The 20,467-nt window shown below is 45.7% G+C and overlaps 2 protein-coding genes across 5 annotated transcripts in view; one reads left to right on the top strand and one right to left on the bottom strand.

Annotated features, from left to right (window-relative positions):
* CRYBG1 (crystallin beta-gamma domain containing 1) overlaps nucleotides 1-7,766 on the top strand; it is a 232,880-nt gene extending 225,114 nt beyond the window's left edge. For both annotated transcript variants that reach the window (XM_028168717.2, XM_057527737.1), the window contains exons 20-22: nucleotides 227-385; nucleotides 2,031-2,193; nucleotides 5,878-7,766. In XM_028168717.2, coding sequence (XP_028024518.2) covers nucleotides 227-385; nucleotides 2,031-2,193; nucleotides 5,878-5,966 — 411 coding nt within the window. In that variant the 3' untranslated portion in view covers nucleotides 5,967-7,766. The remainder of the gene's footprint in view (nucleotides 1-226; nucleotides 386-2,030; nucleotides 2,194-5,877) is intronic.
* Nucleotides 7,767-8,828: 1,062 nt separating this feature from the next.
* RTN4IP1 (reticulon 4 interacting protein 1) overlaps nucleotides 8,829-20,467 on the bottom strand; it is a 110,075-nt gene continuing 98,436 nt past the window's right edge. For all 3 annotated transcript variants that reach the window (XM_007190649.3, XM_007190647.2, XM_007190648.2), the window contains 2 exons: nucleotides 17,506-17,598; nucleotides 8,829-9,276 (listed from right to left, as the gene is read on the bottom strand). In XM_007190649.3, coding sequence (XP_007190711.2) covers nucleotides 9,169-9,276; nucleotides 17,506-17,598 — 201 coding nt within the window. In that variant the 3' untranslated portion in view covers nucleotides 8,829-9,168. The remainder of the gene's footprint in view (nucleotides 9,277-17,505; nucleotides 17,599-20,467) is intronic.

The raw sequence follows: 20,467 nt of genomic DNA, 5'->3' as shown, positions 1-20,467 counted from the left end.
TATGCCCCAAGCCCTGGGTTGTTCATAGGCAGGCTCCCAGCCCCAGGCACTTTGAAATTCTGTCAACCTCTCCTCATTGAGAAAATCCTAAAGCCTCTGAAACTCTCAGATATAGCAGTTTTCCCTTATCCAGCCTCATTTGGGATTCTGCCCCTACTACTGATGCTTGTTCAGTGCTTCTAAAGTACAGCTTGTATATGACTATTGCTGGGGTTTTGTCTTCTAGAAACGAATTTATTTCAGACTTCGAAACAAAGCCACAGGGTTATTCATGTCAACCAATGGAAACTTAGAGGATCTGAAGCTTCTCAGAATACAGGTCCTGGAGGATGTCGGTGCTGAGGATCAGATTTGGATTTACCAAGAAGGATGCATCAAATGCAGGGTGAGCTTTTTGGATTAGACAAGGGTCTATGATAGTATCTTTCTTCAAGTAGATGCTACTTCACGATTCCTGGAGCATTTTCAGAACTAAGTTGGAAGGTTTTTCATGAAACTATTTCTTAGTTCTGATAGAACCTGTCTAGGAACCTAAATGGGAGGTAAGTCTAGCACTGATCCAAGATAGAATCTTTATATCTATACTTGATTTTTATACAGTAATAGAAAAAGGAAGTGTCTGTGTTACCCTCCCCCTTTTCCTTAACCTACTTGTTAATAGAAATAAATTTATAAGCCCCATCATTATCAACACAGATCACTCTTGGTTTGTTTCCATTTTGGAGGACCCCACAGACGAGGTTGAAGGGTGAAGAGATACCACCCTGTGTACAACACAATCCATTTCCCAATTGTCACACCTTGTGAAATGGAAAATTGCCCATCTCCCTCCTATCACTCCCACCACAATGCACATTTAAAAGCTGAGTGTTGTAAGATTTCATGAGAGACACTCACACTTCTATTGTACATATTCTTTTTAACTCCTTGATTTTATGGGCTTGACTGTTTGCTCCTGATTTTTTTTAATCCTGGTGCCCCATGCGTCAGCAGAAGGCATTACGGCCTGCTGAAAGAAGTACAACTTGTTAATTGGGTCTGTTGTGCTTGAGGGAGAATCATCCTTTCAGTAAACAGAAGTACTATTTAGACATGCATAGAAGAAATAGCATGAGAAACAGAAGTAACTAATATAGAGGCATAGAAAAAGCAAACTTCTGCCTTTGAATTATCTTAATTCAAGAAAATGGCATCTTTCCGCAATTTATTTCTAATGAACATTACAGTGATACTATTTTAACAGCTTTGAATTTGGTAGGTCAATGAGAAAAAGGAGAGTGTCCTAGATTATCACAATCCTTTTATCTCAATATATTGTAGACTAGTACGCTTTTCATAAGCATTTTCTATAGCAATATGTGTAAATGCCATATGAACATGACTACCATACCTTATTTATATTATATTAAGGGTAGATTCAGTTCATAGAAGGACCCATAAGATCTTTGCATTAGAACACACTCTACTGCATTTGTGTTTTCTCTTTTTATACTTGGATAGCATGCCTTTTTAGAAAATTTTAGACATTTCTCATGAAGGAAGACAAGAGAAATTAGTAAATGGAATTCCAAGTTTTAAAATGATAAAATGCCCTTTTAGCAACTTCAGTGCCACAGCAGCCTTCAAAATTAGAGATGCAGTCGTATTCCGGAAGGGTCAGGCTGAGTGGAGTGGATACGTCGGGGAGATTAGCTACAGACCCAGCCTCAGATCATGGTGATTTCTGGGGGGAGATATCATGATGGGCAGTTTTAGTGTTCTAAGGCTTCCCTTACTTATAAGACAGAGGGCCTCACAAAGGGCATAAATCTCTTAACAATGGACAAGAATTGAGAACTTTCTATCACTTATGTCATCTGAGATGAAGGGCATAAATATTTGTTTGATCCCAGTTACCATGGCTAAAAGCTGAAATTCCTCATGTGGGCTAAGATAACTTTAAAAATCAGCTCACACAGGAAATTGCTTACAATGGTACCTGAATGTATATCCACCCATGTCTAAGGTACCTTGTCTTTTCCACTGAGCAGATAGCAGAAGACTGCTGCCTGACCATCGCGGGGAGCCTAGTAACCTCTGGCTCTAAACTGGGCCTGGCGCTCGAACAGAGCGCCGACAGTCAGTTCTGGAGCATGAAGTCTGACGGCAGGATCTATAGCAAGCTGAAGCCAAATTTAGTTTTAGATATCAAAGGTAAGGATCATTTCCTTTATTTTCTTTGTTGTGTCTTTCTTCAGTTAACTAAAAAGCTCTTCTTTACTTTTGAAAATGATGCGTGTACTATTATTAATAGTAAGTGATCCCTTACCATGTGCCAGCCTCAGTGCTATACACTGTACGTACGTTCTCTCTCTCACGTGATTGTCATAGCAGCCCCAAGAGGCCTGTGCTATCCCTCCTCCCCCCACTTCACAGCCCCCAAACTGAGGCTCAGAGGAGTTAATCAGTTTGGCCACAATCTCACACCCATTAAGTGCTGAGGTGGAATCCGGACATGGGCCAACTTTAAACCATTTATTATAACAATGTTAGACTAAAATTCACAAGTTAAAAGGCTATGATCTCAGTCTGTATAGTTGATGATTCTCATGTACACGCATGTAAACTTCCATTGTAAAGATCTAAGACTGAAAAGGAATTAAAACAAACAACATAGCCAAAAAGATTTCAACTTAACATTTGTTCAGTGAAGTTAATCCAGAGCAAACCGATTGATGGTGCTTGGGGAAGAGCAAATAAATTTAGGCCAGGGGTTTCCAAACTTTATCTGCATCAGAATCCCCTGGAGGGCTTGTTAAAAAACACAGATTGCTGGGTTCCACCCTCAGAGGTTCTGATTCAGTAGGTCTGGGGTAGGGCCCAAGAATCTGCATGTCTAACAAGTTCCCAGGTAATGCCCATGCTGCCTGTCTACGAGAACTACTGATGATAATTTTAAAACAACATAAAGCAAAAAAACTGACCTCAAGTAGACATGGGAATTCAGTGAACCTCCGTTGCTATAGACAAGCAAATGATGATAGTGTGTTTTATTCATGTCATATGGGGTAATTTTGCTTTAAATTATTAATGGAGACTTTCTATCCCCTATCAGGAAACCAGTGTGGTTATGTTCATCAATTTAGTGGAACCATACTATTACCGCACACCACTTTAAATCATGGCTAGAAAGTTGGCTCAATTTTATCTGAGTCAGGGTTCTGAGCCAAAGCTGTCATTAAAAATTAAGATATAGTGGTAAAGAAACAGCTGCAACCTGGTTTTAAACTAACTTTTGTGGAAGATGGAGAATAAGCCTGAACATTTCCATCAGGGGCTTTGGTGACTGCCCCTGGAGAAAAGTGGCTGTCACTTCGGATCTGCAGGTGGGGAGAGTGGCCCAGCCACCTAACAATGGGATTAGAATTCACAAAGAATCTGAGGAACAGAAAGGTATCCAGAGGCAAACTAAGTTTAATGAGGCAAAGGCAGGGCACTACATTTAGGGAGCACCACTAAGCAATATCTAACTCCAGGCTGGATGGGGCCCAAAGTCGTACATTGTATAAAATGCAAGCAGGAGACAAATGCATTGTAGGCTGGCATGACCGATCTGTCAGTATGTACACAAGTAAGATACCCATTTTATAGATGGTCAACCTGAGGTTCAAACTGTTAAGAGTCACTGTCTTTATTCTTATTTTGAACAACTTGTTAAACTGGAGCTCCTCAGTCTATACAAGATAGAGTTTCAAAACCTCCAGAGAAGCCAAAGAAACGTGACTAGACTGAATTGGAAACATGGATTTTGGGGAAAATACGGACTCATGTTTCTTACAGATGTTATCAGCTTCCAATGTCCAGGGTTAAGGTCATTGTAATCTTTATGAGCTAGTCTCTTAGAGCATTCCTTTTATTCTTTCAACATGTATTTATTGGGTACCCACTATGTGACAGGCTCTGTGCCACACACTGGGGGTATCAAAGTGAAAGGAAAAAAAAAAAAAGGACAGTACCTTGGCTTCAGAGCGCTTACATTCTGGAAGCGCCAAGGATATGGGATTTTCCCCCACTTGCTACCCTGGCAGTTGACCAGGAGTAAGGATACCTGGCTTTCTAGTCTTCGACTCTGAAAAGGACTGTGGGACTCCAGGAGCTTCCTCCTTAGTGCTTCGCTTTAAAGCTCCAAGGTCACTTCCTAAAATGCAATATAAATTAGTCCAGTGCCTTTGGAATAAGGATACTGTTCTGTATGTTTGTGAACTCTCAGTATATCGAGTATGGTAGCTACAATAATCACTTGTTAAACTGGTTTAAACGTCTCAGAATGTGGGAGAATGATGCCATCTTGTGGACAAGAGAGAGTAGGGCCACACATCCCACATACTGTGCAAGGGAGATAGAAATACATCTCTCTCTTAGGGGCACTTAATAGGAGACTGTGACTTTCACTGGCTACAACTGTTGACCATTTGTTACCTACTAATATTACCGTAAGATTTATTTCTTTTAACCTATCTCCTGGTGTTTTGGTAGACATCCGTGTATTATTCCAGACCAAAGACACTATAACAACAGTGTAAGAGATACCAGCATATTCACACTCACTTTAAAAAAGTCTGGGAGGATTTTAATCCTCCCCAAAAGCAAAGAATGAATCAGATTATTTCTCAAGAACTTTCTAGTCGTCATGACTCTAATTAGAATTATGATGTAATATACACAGAAAGTATGTTTAAGATACTATAATCTTGAAGAATGAAAAAGACATTGTGACCTTAAGATTATACTCCACTGAGATTTCAGCAAGTATTGTGTGTTGTGCCTCAGTGGAGACGGTGGGGTCTGTGGTGGTGGTGACTTTTTTCCCCAAACTTAAGCATAAAATGCCCAGGGCACCTTGCCTTTGTGTTCTGTCCTATACCTAGCTGTGCAGAGGCTCTTAGTTATCATGATGATAAACCAATTTCTTAGAAGAGGGGCATGCATAAGAGATGATTTCTTCCCTATCAAAATCTATTGTGTAAGTTTTCAGACCTTTTGGATGTTTTGTAAATGCTTTAAAAGAGAACGTTTAATTTCTCTTGGCCTGAGGCTGCAGTATGATTTCAATACCAGTCGCACTTACCCTGCAGCGAGATGAACAGATTTTAATTTTGATGGAGTCCTTGGTGCTATAACGTTGGTACAGAGGCTTATGCTGAAAAGGATCAGGTATCTGAAAGGATGTTTACTCCACACTGGAAAAAAATCACATGGCCCTTTCTTTTGTTAATGATACTTCTCCACTGAAAGAAGAGGCCATGAGGCTGAAGAATCTGAAATATCTAGTAGGCACCCTTGGAAAAAAATATTCTGGTGAAAGGGAAACCATACTAGTTTTACAGTCTAATGGAACTCAGCATGTTAAATGCAATGAATTTTTATACAACACAGCCTGTGGGTTCCCAGAAGTGGGAGTGCTGCCCTGCCTATACTTCTGGGTATCATTCAAACCTCCCCTGTGACCTAATACAACTATTTTTCATTGTTCATGCAAAATTTGTTCCGATGACCGTTCTACTCAGGCCCGCCTGCTTTTTTTGCTGGTATCTCAAATCCACAGTCCCACCACTGAATATTTGTCACAATCTCTTTACTCCTTTTCCCATTTCTAGATTCTGCCCCCCCCACCTGGTGCCGTATGATGGGGCTTTAACACATCACCCCCCCGAGGCTGGAACCTCTCGGCCCTCAGTGTGTTTCTGGGCTTTCCTCCCTGCTTTGTCTCCTCGAGGCACATAGTTTTACACCTTGCCTTACTCTTGTTACATTGGTGTTGTGATGATAAACTGTGTCTGCTACAGCCCCTTCATGTGGGCATGTTTCCCTCTATCATTTTCCTCTTCTGTCTTTCAGGGGGTACACAGTATGATCACAATCACCTTATCCTCAACAGTGTCAGCAAAGAGAAGCTAACACAAGTGTGGGAAGCCATGGTCCTATAGACCTGAATTAAAGAATGCAGGAGGAATATTTCTGGAGGTCTTTCGGCTACCTTATTTAAACAAAAAAAAAAAAGAAAGAAAAAACAAGGACTGCAGACAGAAGCACCAAGAAGAAAGTGGACCTGCTCCTTCAACAACTCTAAATTCTCTCTTGAATCACAGCACCGTGACCAGGACAACCACTCATCTTCTCAAAAGACTGGAATCGTTTTAAACCAGTCATTTATTCTCCTCTTGTTTCATCCCTTTCATTTCTTTTCAGTAGCTGTTTAAACAGGTTGCCTCATTAGCAGCAAGACTATGTACATTTTAAATTATTTCCAAAGATAGAGAACAAGAACAAACTTACCGACCTTGCAGACCTACAAGTCCTGTACTTTAAAGGGAAGGACAGAAGCTTAAGTTTGTAAGGTAGGAGACTGTTCAGCATCTGAGAAGAAATCATTTATTAGGCCTGTAATTTTGGTCCTTGATCTTCTGATTTCTGGACTTATTAATTATGCCGTATAGCAAAGTGGGGAAAGCCTTATCTAGTCAGACCTACCTTAAGCAACTAAGTATAAACAAAATGTTTCTGTTAATATTAAAAATTAGGGGACTTCCCTGGGGGTACAGTGGTTAAGAATTTGCCCGCCAATGCAGGGGGCACGGGTTCAAGCCCTGGTCCAGGAAGATCCCACATGATGCAGAGTGGCTGGGCCCGTGAGCCACAACTACTGAAGCCCGTGTGCCTAGAGCCCATGCTCCGCAACAAGAGAAGCCACTGCAATGAGAAGACCGCGCACCACAACGAAGAGTAGCCCCTGCTCGCCGCAACTAGAGAAAGCCTATGCATAGCAGCAAAGACCCAATGCAGCCAAAAATAAATATATAAAAAAAAAATTAGTATATTTACAAAGATAGCATGTCCATGTCTGCTAACATTTATTAGCAGGACCTGGATTATTTTAAGCCACTCTAGAATGTCACATGTGAGTGAGTAGTGCTTTTCTTGCAGATGCTACTGAAACAGTATTACCATGACCTAATTTATGAGCCCGTCCTCACTCATCTACAGGTAGTTCTGAAGCAGCGTTACGCAGGCCTTTGCTAAACTCAGGTCTTTTAGCCCAGTTTCCTGCCCTCCTGTCCAGCTGCACTGGCACGAGGCCTGCACGGGGCTGCCTTCCCTGTGAGGCTCCAGGGCCCCGCACCTGCTATGACTGCTGGGGGACAGCCTCAGGTCATGTACTTCTGGGAGCAGAAACGAGAGGTGTGGAAGGCTCAAGAGGATGACCAGCAATTCTCTCCAGAAAGCGAAAGAAAGGAGACTGAAGCAATCCTAGCTGGCCAAATCTCAGAACCCTAAGACGCAGCAAGCATTTCAGTGGAAATTGAAAATGATTAGCTGCTGATTGTACACTCCCTGGCCCAGTCAGTCAGTGCTGTTCAAACAAACAGTGATTCTAGTTTGAACAAAACTGCTAAACATTCCTTGAATACACGCTTCCTCTTTTTTGTCCTCATGTCGTTGTCCTCATGGAAGAACAAACCTTGTTTCCTTTTTAGCTACTCAGTATGTTTCCAGTTGTAAAATGCTGACCCTTTGGAGCCTGTGGGGGGCAGTGGCGGCCATCAGAGTAGCTTACCTTCAGTTTTAAGATGTTCGCACACGTCCAGCAGCAGCTGCCACGCGTCTTGTTCTTAGGTGCACAGCTCTGGCCTCGGGCCTTTGTGTGTCTCACTACAGTAAGGTGGGGTAAGACTGTCTAGTCTGTGTTGAATTTATCTCTTGAATAAACTTGTTTCTGGTTAACTGTATTGATGAAATCTGAGAGAATCCATTCTAGCCCTCGTAACAACACTTCAAAGAGGGTCAGCAGGCAGATTAGAAACAAATGTCTGATCTGGACAAGGTGGGTTTCAGAGCTGCTAGAATAACAGCAGGGGGAGATCTTTGACTACCCTCTTTCCAGACTCAGTGGTGAAGGGGCACACTCCACTCTTCTGAGTGGACATGAGGGTAAGGAGAGGTGCCCCTCACTACCACTGGGAGGCCTCAAAGAGAAAGAGCTGAGGTTGAATTCAGAAAAGTCAAAAGTGGCTCATTCACACCTGGAAAAACATCTTGCTTTTGAGGTAAATTTGTACTGGTGAGAACAGCAATTCTAGAGAAAAACCCTCATGCAACACTACAAACGAGTGTCTAGCAGGAAGAAACCAAGTAGAAGGCTACTCAGACAGGTCTACATCAGAAGCCAAACGCTAGCAGCTGAGCTGCAGTAATGAGGGGATCGTGGCGGGAACTGGACACTTACCGTCAGTGATCAGAGGGCACAGACTAGAGACTCAAAAGCCGCAACGGGTTTATTGGCGAGGTACCTAAACGCAAGCATTTCAGGTCAAACTGGAGAACTTTGGTCCCCAATGGAATGGTGGTAATTTCCATGGAAAAGTCCCCAGAGAAGCACGTTTCAGTTGCTGAAAGAGGACTAGCCTTATGCAAAAAAGTAAGGGTTTTAAAAAGTTAACAAACTTTACATCACCTTTCATTTTCTAAAAGTATAAACAACCAAATCGCTGGCGAGATTTTTACACATGACCCTAAGAGATTCAGAACTCTAAGGGCTGTTATGACCGCACACTGGAGCAGATGGAATAAAAATCAAAGGCAACTTTGGCCAGTGGGAAAAGTGCTCACCATGACCCTAAGAAGGAATTAGCTTCAAGTAAGCTCTTCATGCTGCCATCCCTCCACATGCTGAAAGTTCTCATCTCTCACAATCATTAAGATGATAAAACAGAGTTTGAGCTACTAGAACAGAAGGTGCTGCCACAGTTTGCAAATCTGCTGTGAAAGAACAGCTTGAAAAACACAATAGGCACTTTTCAGCAACTTTATAGACAAGTCCAAGGGCAGAGATGTTCACGTCGTGTCCCTGCTTACGTGTGTATCCCCTGCGCTTGGCACGGAGGAGCTCGGCGGGCAGGTGACACGAGAACGCTCTGGGCAGAGCAGGGTGATGACAGGGTGGGGCTGTGGCTATAAAATCCGTCTCTGGTCAACTCAGAAGACAGGAAATGACTGGCAGAAACGTGTGTGTGTGCTAAATGTACTTCATGAAACTTCTAGTCTAAGCTGGAAAGGGATGGCTAGAAGAGAGCTGGGGCCTACAGGCACTCACCAAATAAGAGCCCACAAGGCACCAAACTGAGTGTTTATTTAAACGACACCGACGACGGTCTTTCCTCGTGCGTGTCCTCTTTCTACCTTCAGGAAGGCTTCTGGAACTTTAGAAAATGGAAAGGTTTTCTCAATAACTGGCTGAATCTGTAAAACACAAGAAAGGTTGACGAGCAGGTGAGAACAGACGCGTGGGTCAAGTCGGGTGACGTCGGTAGTCGGTTGCGTCGCGTGCCCAGCCCGGGCGGGCCTCTCTCCGGTCTGCGTGGTGCCCCCGGGTCAGGAACTCAAGGCGGGCCGGCACGACGCCTGCCCCCCTGCTTCTCCTGCCTCTCCGCGTCTCCTGTGTAAGGGAGCCCAGCCCGACCAGTAACCTACTCCAGCTCCACGCTGGGCGCCTCGCTCTCCTGCTCAGAGCCCTTCCACGGCGCCCGAGGCCAGCATCCAGAGGCCACTACCGTTCCAACCTCCGCCCTCCGTGGACCCCGCGTTACCAAGATGGGCTTAGCTGCCATTGTCTGAGCGTGGGGTGTGTGCCCCAACCCGAGCCTGCGGCGCGTCCTCTCCTTGAACCGCCGCAGGGCCTGTGTGGCCCTCCTCACAGACGGCCTGCTACAGCCCAGTGCCTGTCTCGGCCACGCCGTCCTGCGTGGTAAATGCCAAAGAAGGCGTCCCAAGGTTCTCGCTGCGTGTGTCCCCGTGGCCCCTCACAGGCAGTGCACAGAAGAGGGACGGATTGTTTCAGTTTGTTGAATGTCTGGCCTGTCTACTCAGTCAAAGCTTAGCGCACCTGTGGGCTAGTCACCTCTTTTGTATCCACCCCCCAACACCCAGCACAACGCTAGGCACACAGCAGGAGCATAATAAGTGTCAGGTGAAAACCAGTAAGATAACTGGGAAGCGAGAGTCCTGTGTGGGCTCTGTGGCCTTTCCCTGGCTGCCGCTGCCCTGGGGGCTTTGCTAAGCCACAGAGCAGCTAGCTGGAATTTACAGGAACGCCAGCTCAGCCAGCGCATAAAGGCTTGAGTGCTGCTGGTTCTTTCTACTGTATCGTTAGTACTGCCAGCAACCTCCTTTGAAACTAGGACCAGTTAGCGCCCTCTCCCTATGCACGAATCCAACTGAACTCATCCTTTTCAAAACTTCAAGCAAAAATCATTAACTATCCACTGGCGCTTTCAGTGAACTACCTGCCACTGCTCCACAGGCAGGTATAAGCTGTCAGAAGGCATAAGCCTACATCTCGCAACCCTTTTCCTTTTACAAGAGGAAGAAGTAAGTGCTCTTGTGGTGTTCAGATGCACCCGACGGACCTTCCTCTTGTGTGAATTTCACAGCCCTGCCACCAGAGAGCGTCTCAGACTCCAAAAGTTCCCTTCTCCAGAGTTGAAAATTCTTTTGTACCCATAAACCACAATAAGCTCATAAAAGTCACAGCTAGCACATACTGTCCTATGTGCCAGGCACTCTTCTAAGTGCTGTGTATATTTTACCTCGTTTAATCCCTACAACCACCTTATGAGGTAGGTACTATTATTATTCCCATTTTACAGATGAATAAATTAAGGCGCAGAGTTAAATAAGTTGCCCAACGTCCCATAACTGCTAAGTGGTAAAGCAGGATTCAAGCTGGTGCTAGAGCCTGTGCTCTCTCCACTACGCACTAAGCCTTTCATATGTCAGCAGCTGCTTTCTGCATCTACTCCTAAAATCTTAAGGGGAGGGAAAGGTAGCCAAGGATTATAATGATTCATCACAGCCTGCATCTTGGCTGGCCTGCCTCATGCTAACAGACTGCGCCACCTGAGGATCCAGTCTCCAGGCCACCAAGATAGCAGATGCATGGTCCATAGGCCACCACTCCCATCTGCACCTGTGGAGGACACCACTGATGAATAATCGTGGCCCTCTCCAGCAAGCTGAGGGTGACCTCAACCTCCCCCAGCATGGCGGCCACTGTGAACAGAACAGATCTGAGCTGCCTTCTTAGAGGAAACCTGCTTGCCTTGTCTGGTAAAAGAGTGGAATGCATCCAAGTTGTTCTCTGCATGTCCCACCCAAAACCTCCCGAACCCGTCCCTCTCCTTCAAGCTGCTGGGACGGTGCTTTTTGGATGCTGATTACTTGAAAAGGAATCACCTGAATGCATGCTTAAAATGCAGAGTCCTTGGCCTCCTGTTAGAACAACTAAATCAGAATCTCTAGGGGTAGAGGTGAGTTTTCTGCACATCAGGGAGGGAATCACTGCAGCCTTTTGCCTTATGCTTAGGGTTCCTGACTTGTATCATGCACATTCACCCACTCCACAAAGGCTAAATGTCTGCCTTCTGAGTGCCAGGCACTGACGCAGAGCAGGCACACAAAGCAGGCACCGGAGAGAGGCATCAAGAAAGGAAAGGAGGCAATAACACCCATTCGTTGTCACTGAGCACCGGACACCAGCAGCGGCGTTACGAGAGGTCACAAAGGAACGGGAATCCACCTGCTCCACTCCAGGATGAGCGGCCTGCCCACCTAGCTCCGTCCACTTTAGAACCTGACCGGAGAGACAGACCCTGAACTGATGACCCAGGCAGCCCGCAGCGACGGCACACTTTAATCTGGCTGGTCAGGCCTATTGTGGCGGATAATCCCACAGGGCTGACTGTAGCATAACGGGCATTCAGTTCTTCCCGTAAGTGACGATGAAAAAGAGGCTTTCAATTAACAGGCAGGCAAATGCCACTGTTGGCTGAATATATGACAGCAAACAGAGATTAATGGGATAATGAGGCAGTGTCTACACACAGCCTCACATCAGACCTGGAATGCTTGTTTGCTGTGGACAAAGGGATCAGAGCAAAAACCCAGAGAGGGGAAAGAAAGGTTACTCACGGTGAGGTGGGGACATTTATGTGATGACACTGCTGTAGTCTGGCCGGCTCAGGGAGCCCTGGTATAAAGCGGCGGGCTTGATACCACACTCGAGGGCGACGCGGACGCGCGGGGCACACAGCTGACCGGGAGCCCACGGCTGCGGCATTCATTCCCAGTCTCAGACCCAAATTCAGGCTCTCCTGATTGCCCTTTCCCTTCCTAAACAAAGGCTGCACAAAACCAGGCCCCGGGGTTTGGCACCCGCTGCCTGACGTCCCTTCCATGAGAATAGGGACCATGGGAACCTCAGCCTCCCTGGTGTGGCCTCAGAACACTGTTGCTCTTCAGCCACTGGGCAAGCCTCCCTGCCTCTCAGGCAGAAACCCTCTCAGCACAGGAGCTTCGGGGAGCTGGCGGAGAGAGGATGGCACCCAGGCAGGCACGGTGGCCTGCAGAGAGGCTCTCCCTCGATCCCCACTTCCCTGCGCAAATCACAGAACAGTAGAGCTTAAAGCGGGGGAGCCTCTGAGCCAGCCTGTTGGATAGATTAGGAAACGGAAGCGCAGGTGGTTACGTGCTAAGTGCAAGGTCAGAGCTCTTAGCAGAGGAGTAGACTGAGGGTCCCAGACAGCCGATGTCATCACTGCATGGCATGGGGGTGTTTTGGGGAGGGAAGCCCGAGTCTGTCACCTCTTCCCCAGACCCTCGGCCGCAGCCTCCACGGGGCACAGAAACTGATCTCAGAGGGTGGGGAGTGTGAGGAGACAGAGACCCAGGGAGACCTAAAGGCCCCTGGCGATCCCTGTCCACACACCTGTGGACGGGCCCCAGCGCTGGGCGGCAGGACACAGCTCCAGCACCACCCCTCGGACAGGCATGGCCCCGAGCTCTGCCACAGGATCAGTATTTCCTGGGTCGGGATAAAGGGGAAGAAGGGGGCTTAAACTAAGCAGATATGAAGAAGAAAAAGGTGGGCTTTGCTCGGACTTGGCTATTTCTGAACTTCCTGGCCCCAGATGGAAAACTCAAGGCTGGAAGATAGGAGGTGAGATTGGGCGGGCGGGGTACTCTCCAAGGCAGTAAATGTGCCTCCCAGGACTCGTCCCTAGGCCCCCCTGAAAATAGGCACTCCTTCTAGCCAGAAGGTGAGGGGAGAAACTCGGCCTATGTTTCCCCACAGAAACAATTTCAGTAGCATCTGAAAACTTCAGTAGCATCAAGGCTGTGAGGTACCTACCACATCTGGCAAGATAACGCGCTCGTAGTGGTCCCAGGGACTCAGTCCCTAGCTCTTACATTCTTTCTATGGGAGAAAAAATCCAGCTGCAAATAAGGAGTTCAAAGTTTGGAATACAGTTCATTGCAAAACTAGGGCCTGGCCATCCCAAGGCGGGTCTGGGAAATCATTTGCCTCAGAACTTATTACACTGTCTCTAAAGCTGCACTGTCCAAAATGGTTAACCTCCAGCTACATGTGGCTACTTAAATTTAAATTAATCAAAAGTAAATAAAATGAAAAATTTAGTCCCTCAGTTGCACTAGCCACATTTCAAGTGTTCAACAGCCACCTACGGCTAGTGGCTACCACGCTAGACAATGCAGACAGAGAACATTTCCATCACTGCAGAAAGTTCTGGTGGCCAGCACTGCTCAGGATGTAATTCAGCGTGACCAATGCACCTCTCCACACCCTACTGGGCAAAGCAAAGTGCCCACTAGCCCTCAGTAACTGTTTTGAATTAAATTCAAATAAGTTCCACTGGAACTATTCTGATGCTGGCTAAAATAAATAAACCGAGATACTCACATCATCGCTCAACCAAGAAGCTTGGCTGGTCACCTAGGAGCTTGAATGGACCTGTGGACTCCAATGGCCTTAATAAGTACAGGAACACACATGTGCGTACACATACTCAAAAAGATGCAAGGGTATGAAGGATCATCTCCCTCCCATACTTGATCCCCAGCCATCTAGTTCCCCTCAGGTGCAGCAACCAGTATTTCAAGTTTCTTTCATGTTTTGTTTTGTTTTTTTAAGTGTTTTTTTTTAATAGAACTTTATTGGAGTATAATTGCTTCACAATACCGTGTTAGTTTCTGTTGCACAACAAAGCAAATCAGCCATATGCATACACATGTCCCCATATCCCTTCCCTCTTGAGCCTTCCTCCCATCCTCCCTATCCCACCCCTCTAGATCTTCGCAAAGCACCGATCTCCCTGTGCTATGCTGCTGCTTTCCACCAGCCAACTATTTTACATTCAGTAGTGTATATATGTCATGCTACTCTCACTTCACCCCAGCTTCGCCCTCCCACCCCATGTCCTCAAGTCCGTTCTCTATGTCTACCTCTTTATTCCTGCCCTGCAACTAGGTTCATCAGTACCTTTTTTTTTTTTTTTTTTAGATTCCATATATATGCGTTTGCATATGGTATTTCTTTTTCTCTCTTCACTCTGTATGACAGACTCTAGGTCCATCCCCCTCGCTACAAATAACTCAATTTCATTTCTTTTTATGGCTGAGTAATATTCCATTGTATATGTGTGCCCCATGCATTGTGGTAGGCACCCCACCGAAAACAGTTTGCTAAATAGTATAAAAACAGGAAATGTTTATTGTGCTTAGGTGAAAATGCCAATAAACTTCAGGCATAAGGCACAGTTTCAGTAGCAGACCATTAAACTCATTGTGCTAATTATAAATCATTTTTTTGTTTCACCCTACTGAATCACGAAACATCTTTGGAATGCCCAAAAAACTGGTAATGTTGGGGCCCTGACAAGGAGAATCTCCATGACTGAGGAACAGGAGTCAAAGGAAGAGTCTATGAAATAATTTTTCCTACCTTTTGGATTTTGAATATTACAAATGTATTATTCATTCCAAAGCTTAAAGTATTTTAAAAGAGTAGCCTCTTTTGGTTCATGGCCTCACACTGTCAAAAAACAACTCCAGCTCCTGTATCGGATACCTGCTAATTAGATTCATTAAGCACTCAGCCAAAGCTTGGAAGGATTTCAGTGTCCTCATCCAACTTAACAGTCTTTACTAACCACACAATGTGTAAGCAGATCTGTTCTGTTATCCTTTCCAACTTTCCAGTGTAGACAGGCAACAACCTCTCACACCCACAAAGAAGCAGGATGCACAGCACAACTGACCTCTCCGTGGATCCAGTGTCACATATCAACCGCCATAGTCCCAGAGCCCTTCACTGTCAGAAATGACTCCTGAGCCCAAATAACCCTGGTGAGAAGAGAATCAAAGGCCAAAGGAACATCTCCTCACTCACCCTTGGAGGAGGACACTTGAAGGGCATCATTGTTTCTACCATGTCCTCTTTTAGCCATTCCACCAGTTATCTACCAAATTCAATAGGGACATGTACACAAACACCTCTCTTCTCTGTTGCATAAATAGTAATTTCTAGGTAGAGAGAGCGTCACAATATTTTGAACACAAAAGAGCAATGATAAGCATGTGGACAGTCTGGAGCAGACGTCAGGACAAGTGTGGGGACTTCTGGAGGACAGGGGCCTCTCTAATGACGAGGCTGCATCCCCATTCAGCACTATGCAGAACTATGGGCCATATCATCTGATGATGGCTCATTTCCTTCTTCCTAGAAATAAAATAAGCATCCCTGTGGGATATGGGGAGATCCCTACAGAGAGGCACATTGCAGTCACAGCAAGGCTGAGCTCCTGTCTACCCAGTACACATCAAGACTTAGAAGTCTGAGAAGAGTCAAGCAAACTTGGAACCAAAATATTTGGGAAACAGTAGTGGGCCATTTTCTATCATAAGTTCCTTGGCTGAAATAGAATAAAAAAACTAAATGCACAAAAAGCAGCCAGCAGTTCCTAAAAACATTTTTTTTCCCGAACCAAAATGGAAAGATGAGATGGGCCAGCAAGGGTCAGGTGCCAGCACAAGAAAACCCATTTCAAGGGGCTCTTTCCATATGGCTTAGCAAGGATCACGTGGTGTGACGCTGGACTTGCTCCAGACCCTTTCCCTGCCCAGTGTAAAATGACAAGGACAAGTCAATTTAAGCTAAAGTCCTAGATCAGCTTCAAGCACGAAGAATGCAGCTTAATGGTGAGGAGGGAAAAGCACAGGACTGGGGTCAGAGGTATGAGTTCTGGTCCCACGTCTACAAATTTGAGCATGTCCCTTTATCCCTTTGAGCCAGTTTTCTCATCTATAAAATGAGAATCATTTCATCTATGACTTCATGCAACCCTCTAGGGTGCATAAGCCTCTCCAATCATTTGTTCATTATTTATTTATTTATTTATTTTACTTTTGGCTGAGTTGGGTCTTCGTTGCTGCCCGCGGGCTTTCTCTAGTTGCGATGAGCAGGGACTACTCTTTGCTGTGGTGTGCGGGCTTCTCATGGTGGTGACTTCTGTTGCGGAGCACAGGCTCTGGGCGCGTGGGCTCAGTAGTTGTGGCTCACGGGCTCTAGAGCCTAGGCTCAGTAGTTGTGGCGCACGGACTTAGTTGCTCCGCGGCATGTGGGATCTTCCCGGACCAGGGCTCGAACCCGTGTCCCCTGCATTGGCAGGCGGATTCTTAACCACTGCGCCACCAGGGAAGCCCTCCCTTCATTTATAATTCCATATAATTTCTCAATAAAATCACGAATATCAGTGCCAGAATATGAGTTTGCCTTCAGGGTTATACTTCCAGAGATGGCATGTCTGAGCCGTTAAAACCACGCAAGAAGTTAAATAGGCAGGTGGTAGCTAAGGAGTCTTTCAACTGCCATCAGCCCTAAGAGGCCTTTCGACACCCAAAAAGGGCTGACCAGGCTCCAAGCAGTAGTCGCTCCCCACCAAGTCCGCTGCAGGACAGACTCGAATAGACAGAAACACCAACCAGCTGTCTCTACCAAAATCGCCATCAGTCCTGAATCACATCCTGCCCACTGACTCTCTCAGACGTACCATTTATTTGCCGATTTTATTACACTGGCCTGGGAACAGGAGACCCAGGGACCTAACTTCTAGTCCAGTTCTGTTTAGATTCCACAGTGTTTGATCTCCTTGCTCATCTGGAAATCTGCTTGCCTCCAAAGCAGCCTCACCCTCGGACTAAAGAAGCTCAAGAAGCAACTCAATTGTAAACTCACAAGTGTATCCCCACCTTTGTGCAACAATTGCTTTCATGGTGCCTTCTTTTCAGGACCATTATCAAAATATCAGCAGCCCAGCTGTAGATCCCAGCTCTGCTACCATCTAACCAAGTGTCTCTGGGAAAATCACATAAGCCCCCTGGGCCTGCCTCTCATCTACAAACCAAAGGGGCTGCACTAGATGGTGTACGCTCTGTCTCACATGCAGCAGTCTATGGCTATGATTCCCCTGGAGACAGAACCCAAAACACAGCCCTTAAACTCGGCGTGTAAGGCAGCGTGGACATTGGCCGAGCCTACCTCTGCAGAGTTCCCATTGACTAGGCTTGCTGGGCAGGTCACCAAGATGACGAGGGACGCCCTGGCAACACACTTACCTTTCCTGCATCCACCAGTTCTGCAATGTCATCTAGATATGGACCACTGGCCATGAAAAAAGCCCAGCGATAATGGACTCCTTGCCAGAAATGCTAAAAAGAAAACAAAACGTGTCAAATATAGGAAAGGATGAAATGTGACTAAATGCAAATTTAGGGAAAAGTATTGCCTGGATGACTAAGACAGACAAACTGCTTTCCCATCTCCTGCTGCCACAATGAGCTGTACACCCAGCACCTCAGCACAGTGACTGACAGACAGTTGGTGCTCCATAAATGTTTCATAAATAAGTGAACGAACAGAGATGTACCCATGTGAACTCGGGCTTCTCCCCCAAGTTGTGACTGACGAGCAAGTAAGCACAGCAAAGCTCTCCTTAAAATGACAGTCTAATCTTACACACTCAATTTCTTCCCTAGGACATCTGAGGGGCTGAGACCTCTAGACTTTCCCTACCAAGGTTTGAATAAAGCCCTGAGGCACCAGAAAAGAGCTTTTACCTAATTCAAGAATGCTTTAAGGGCAAAAAGGCACCAAAATATGATCTTAAACAAGAAATCCAATCACAAAAATTTTTTTCTGGCTCTGAGAGGAATTAAGACAGCTTTAAAGGCAAAACAAAGCATAAAGTTCCTCATGCGTCATGGCTGGATCTTCCCCTATAGTTATAGCAAGTCCCAAGCCACCTAATCTACTATGGGGCAAATGCCCCCTGGTGAAGCTAGGCAAAAATCTTACACCAAGAGGGTTCATGACCGCTCTACTGCCATAGCCACTTTGATTATTATTCTTTATGTCGGAGGTAGGGTAGGCCATTATCAAAACAGCAAGTGAGCTGAGGTTCTCAGTGATACCTCAACGACCTGCCAACTAAACTTCATCAGACGGGACGACCCAGAGGCAGGAGGGGGCCAGCCAGTACCTCCCCGCCGCCTCCCTCCCTGCACCTGCCCCAGCTGCTGGGCGAGCTCAGACTTTCTCCACTGAGCTCACCGCACGATCTCAGCATGATGATCAGCTACCATCACGGCATGAAGCCGGCAGGTGCAGTGGAACTCCCCTGCTACTCTACCTCAGGCCTTGATAGTTGTGTTATTTAGGTCAAGCTACCACTTTCAGCCTGTTTCCCGGCCTGTAGAATGGAGGTACCACCACCTAGCTGACAAGGGGGCTGGAGGGACTAAATGAGAATGTATGTAAGGTGCCTGACACATCGAAAATATTTGATAAATATTTACCTAGTGCTGAAAGTAAAGCTTACTGAGGAAAGACTGGGGCAATGCAAATAGAGTTTAAGATTGTGGAGAGACAGACAAACCCAAGCTGTAGTCTAGGCAGAGCTTCGCAATGAGTGTGCCAGGAACAGCTTACTGGTTTGGCTGAGTGACCCTTATTGTCTAACCTGGAACACCTGTAAGAGTTAAAGAGGTCACCATTGATCATTATCTCAGGACCACAGATGTAAATAGAGCCAAGCTCACTCTAGAATAGGTATGACAAGCCCTCGGAGTAGCAAGGCAGAGCCTGGGCTAACGCAAGTCTCCAGGTAGTTTGCTCTTGGCCCAGAATGGTCTCGATACGCTATTCAAATACTATCATTTTCTCTGTGTGTCAGAGCGTGAAAGAGGTCAGGAAGCACTGGTCTAGACAACTAACTTAAAAACAAACAAACAAACAAACAAAAACACATCTGAAGGCTTAGGTGGCTAGACACCAGAGGCACTGGGACTGTCCCAAGCTGAGAGCAGGTCCCGTTAATTACAATCACAGAAGACCTGCTCATGTACTTCTCCATAGGACTGGTTTTATAGACTATAATTAAAACCTTCTGATCATTGTTTAGAGTTTTAAAGAGGAACAGTGGTGGTCATAACTGCCATATCTATAATTCTTTACAGCAGGTTGCCCTGTGAAGTGAAACATTTGGTCTGCAACAGCAGAATTTTTATATTCTGCTCTAAGAGGTCTGTGTAGGTTTTCCAGGCCATTACAGGAGAGAGTAAACCAAAGCAGGCAGGCATTACAATGAGGCTTTAACTGTGCACATTCTCAGAAAGACATCAGAAACTACTTAGAAGGTTTTCACGTGAGAGTACCACTATCATCTTTCAAGACGGGGGAAAGGGAAACGAAGAGAGCTATGCCTGTCTTACTCTCAGAGGATAGCTCTGAAGCTTAACTTGTAAGAGGTCTCACTGCAATTCAAACTGTGAAATTTTATGGAAAACTTAAACTTATATCTTAAAGCAGTTGGGAAGCCCGAGTTTCATGAAAAGAGAAAGAAGAGACAAAGGACAGCTAAGATTCCTCCCTCCACCACAAAGCGCCCCGTGGACACTGCTTCTGGCTGCCGTCTGAACCAAGTGAAACTAAAGAACCCGGAGCACAGCGCCCGGTTTGTTCACTCCTGTCACCCAGACCCAGCTCCTAAGGACTGAGCAGCAGTCTCCTCCATCACAGCTCTTCTTCACCACCTCTAGGGACTTAGTACACAGCATTCAAGACACCAAAGTCCTAAACTTCACCCCCAAACGGTTCCAAATTAATTTCGAGAATCAAGAAGAGCTAAAGATAATTATTCAAGCCAGTCATCTTGCAAATACATGGCAGCACTGGCTAGGTCGACATGACTCACAACCTTTTCACCCTTGAGGAACCTTCTACTGCCTTTTTCCTGAGCCTGAAGTATTTTGTCTAATTAAAAAAAACAATGTATATTTTCTTGTCACTTATTCCATTTCAACACTAATTCAGATTTTAAACCAATAAGCTATAATTACCAACAGTGCATAACATGAAATTATAAGCCTCTGTCACCACTGTCATGTCGGGTAGAGAGCACACTCTGAAGCTCTGCTATCAGTCCTGTACTAGGGCTGATCTGCACTAGTCTTCAAGGCCCACCATGCACGGGATGTGTGAATTCAGTTGGGTGACATAGCTCCTTACAGCCCTGTTAAC

This window comes from Balaenoptera acutorostrata, chromosome 14, assembly GCF_949987535.1.
Source record: "Balaenoptera acutorostrata chromosome 14, mBalAcu1.1, whole genome shotgun sequence".
In the NCBI taxonomy this organism is placed as follows: domain Eukaryota; kingdom Metazoa; phylum Chordata; class Mammalia; order Artiodactyla; family Balaenopteridae; genus Balaenoptera; species Balaenoptera acutorostrata.
Note: the sequence above shows the minus strand (reverse complement) of the source record. Positions and strands in the feature narration are given on the sequence as shown.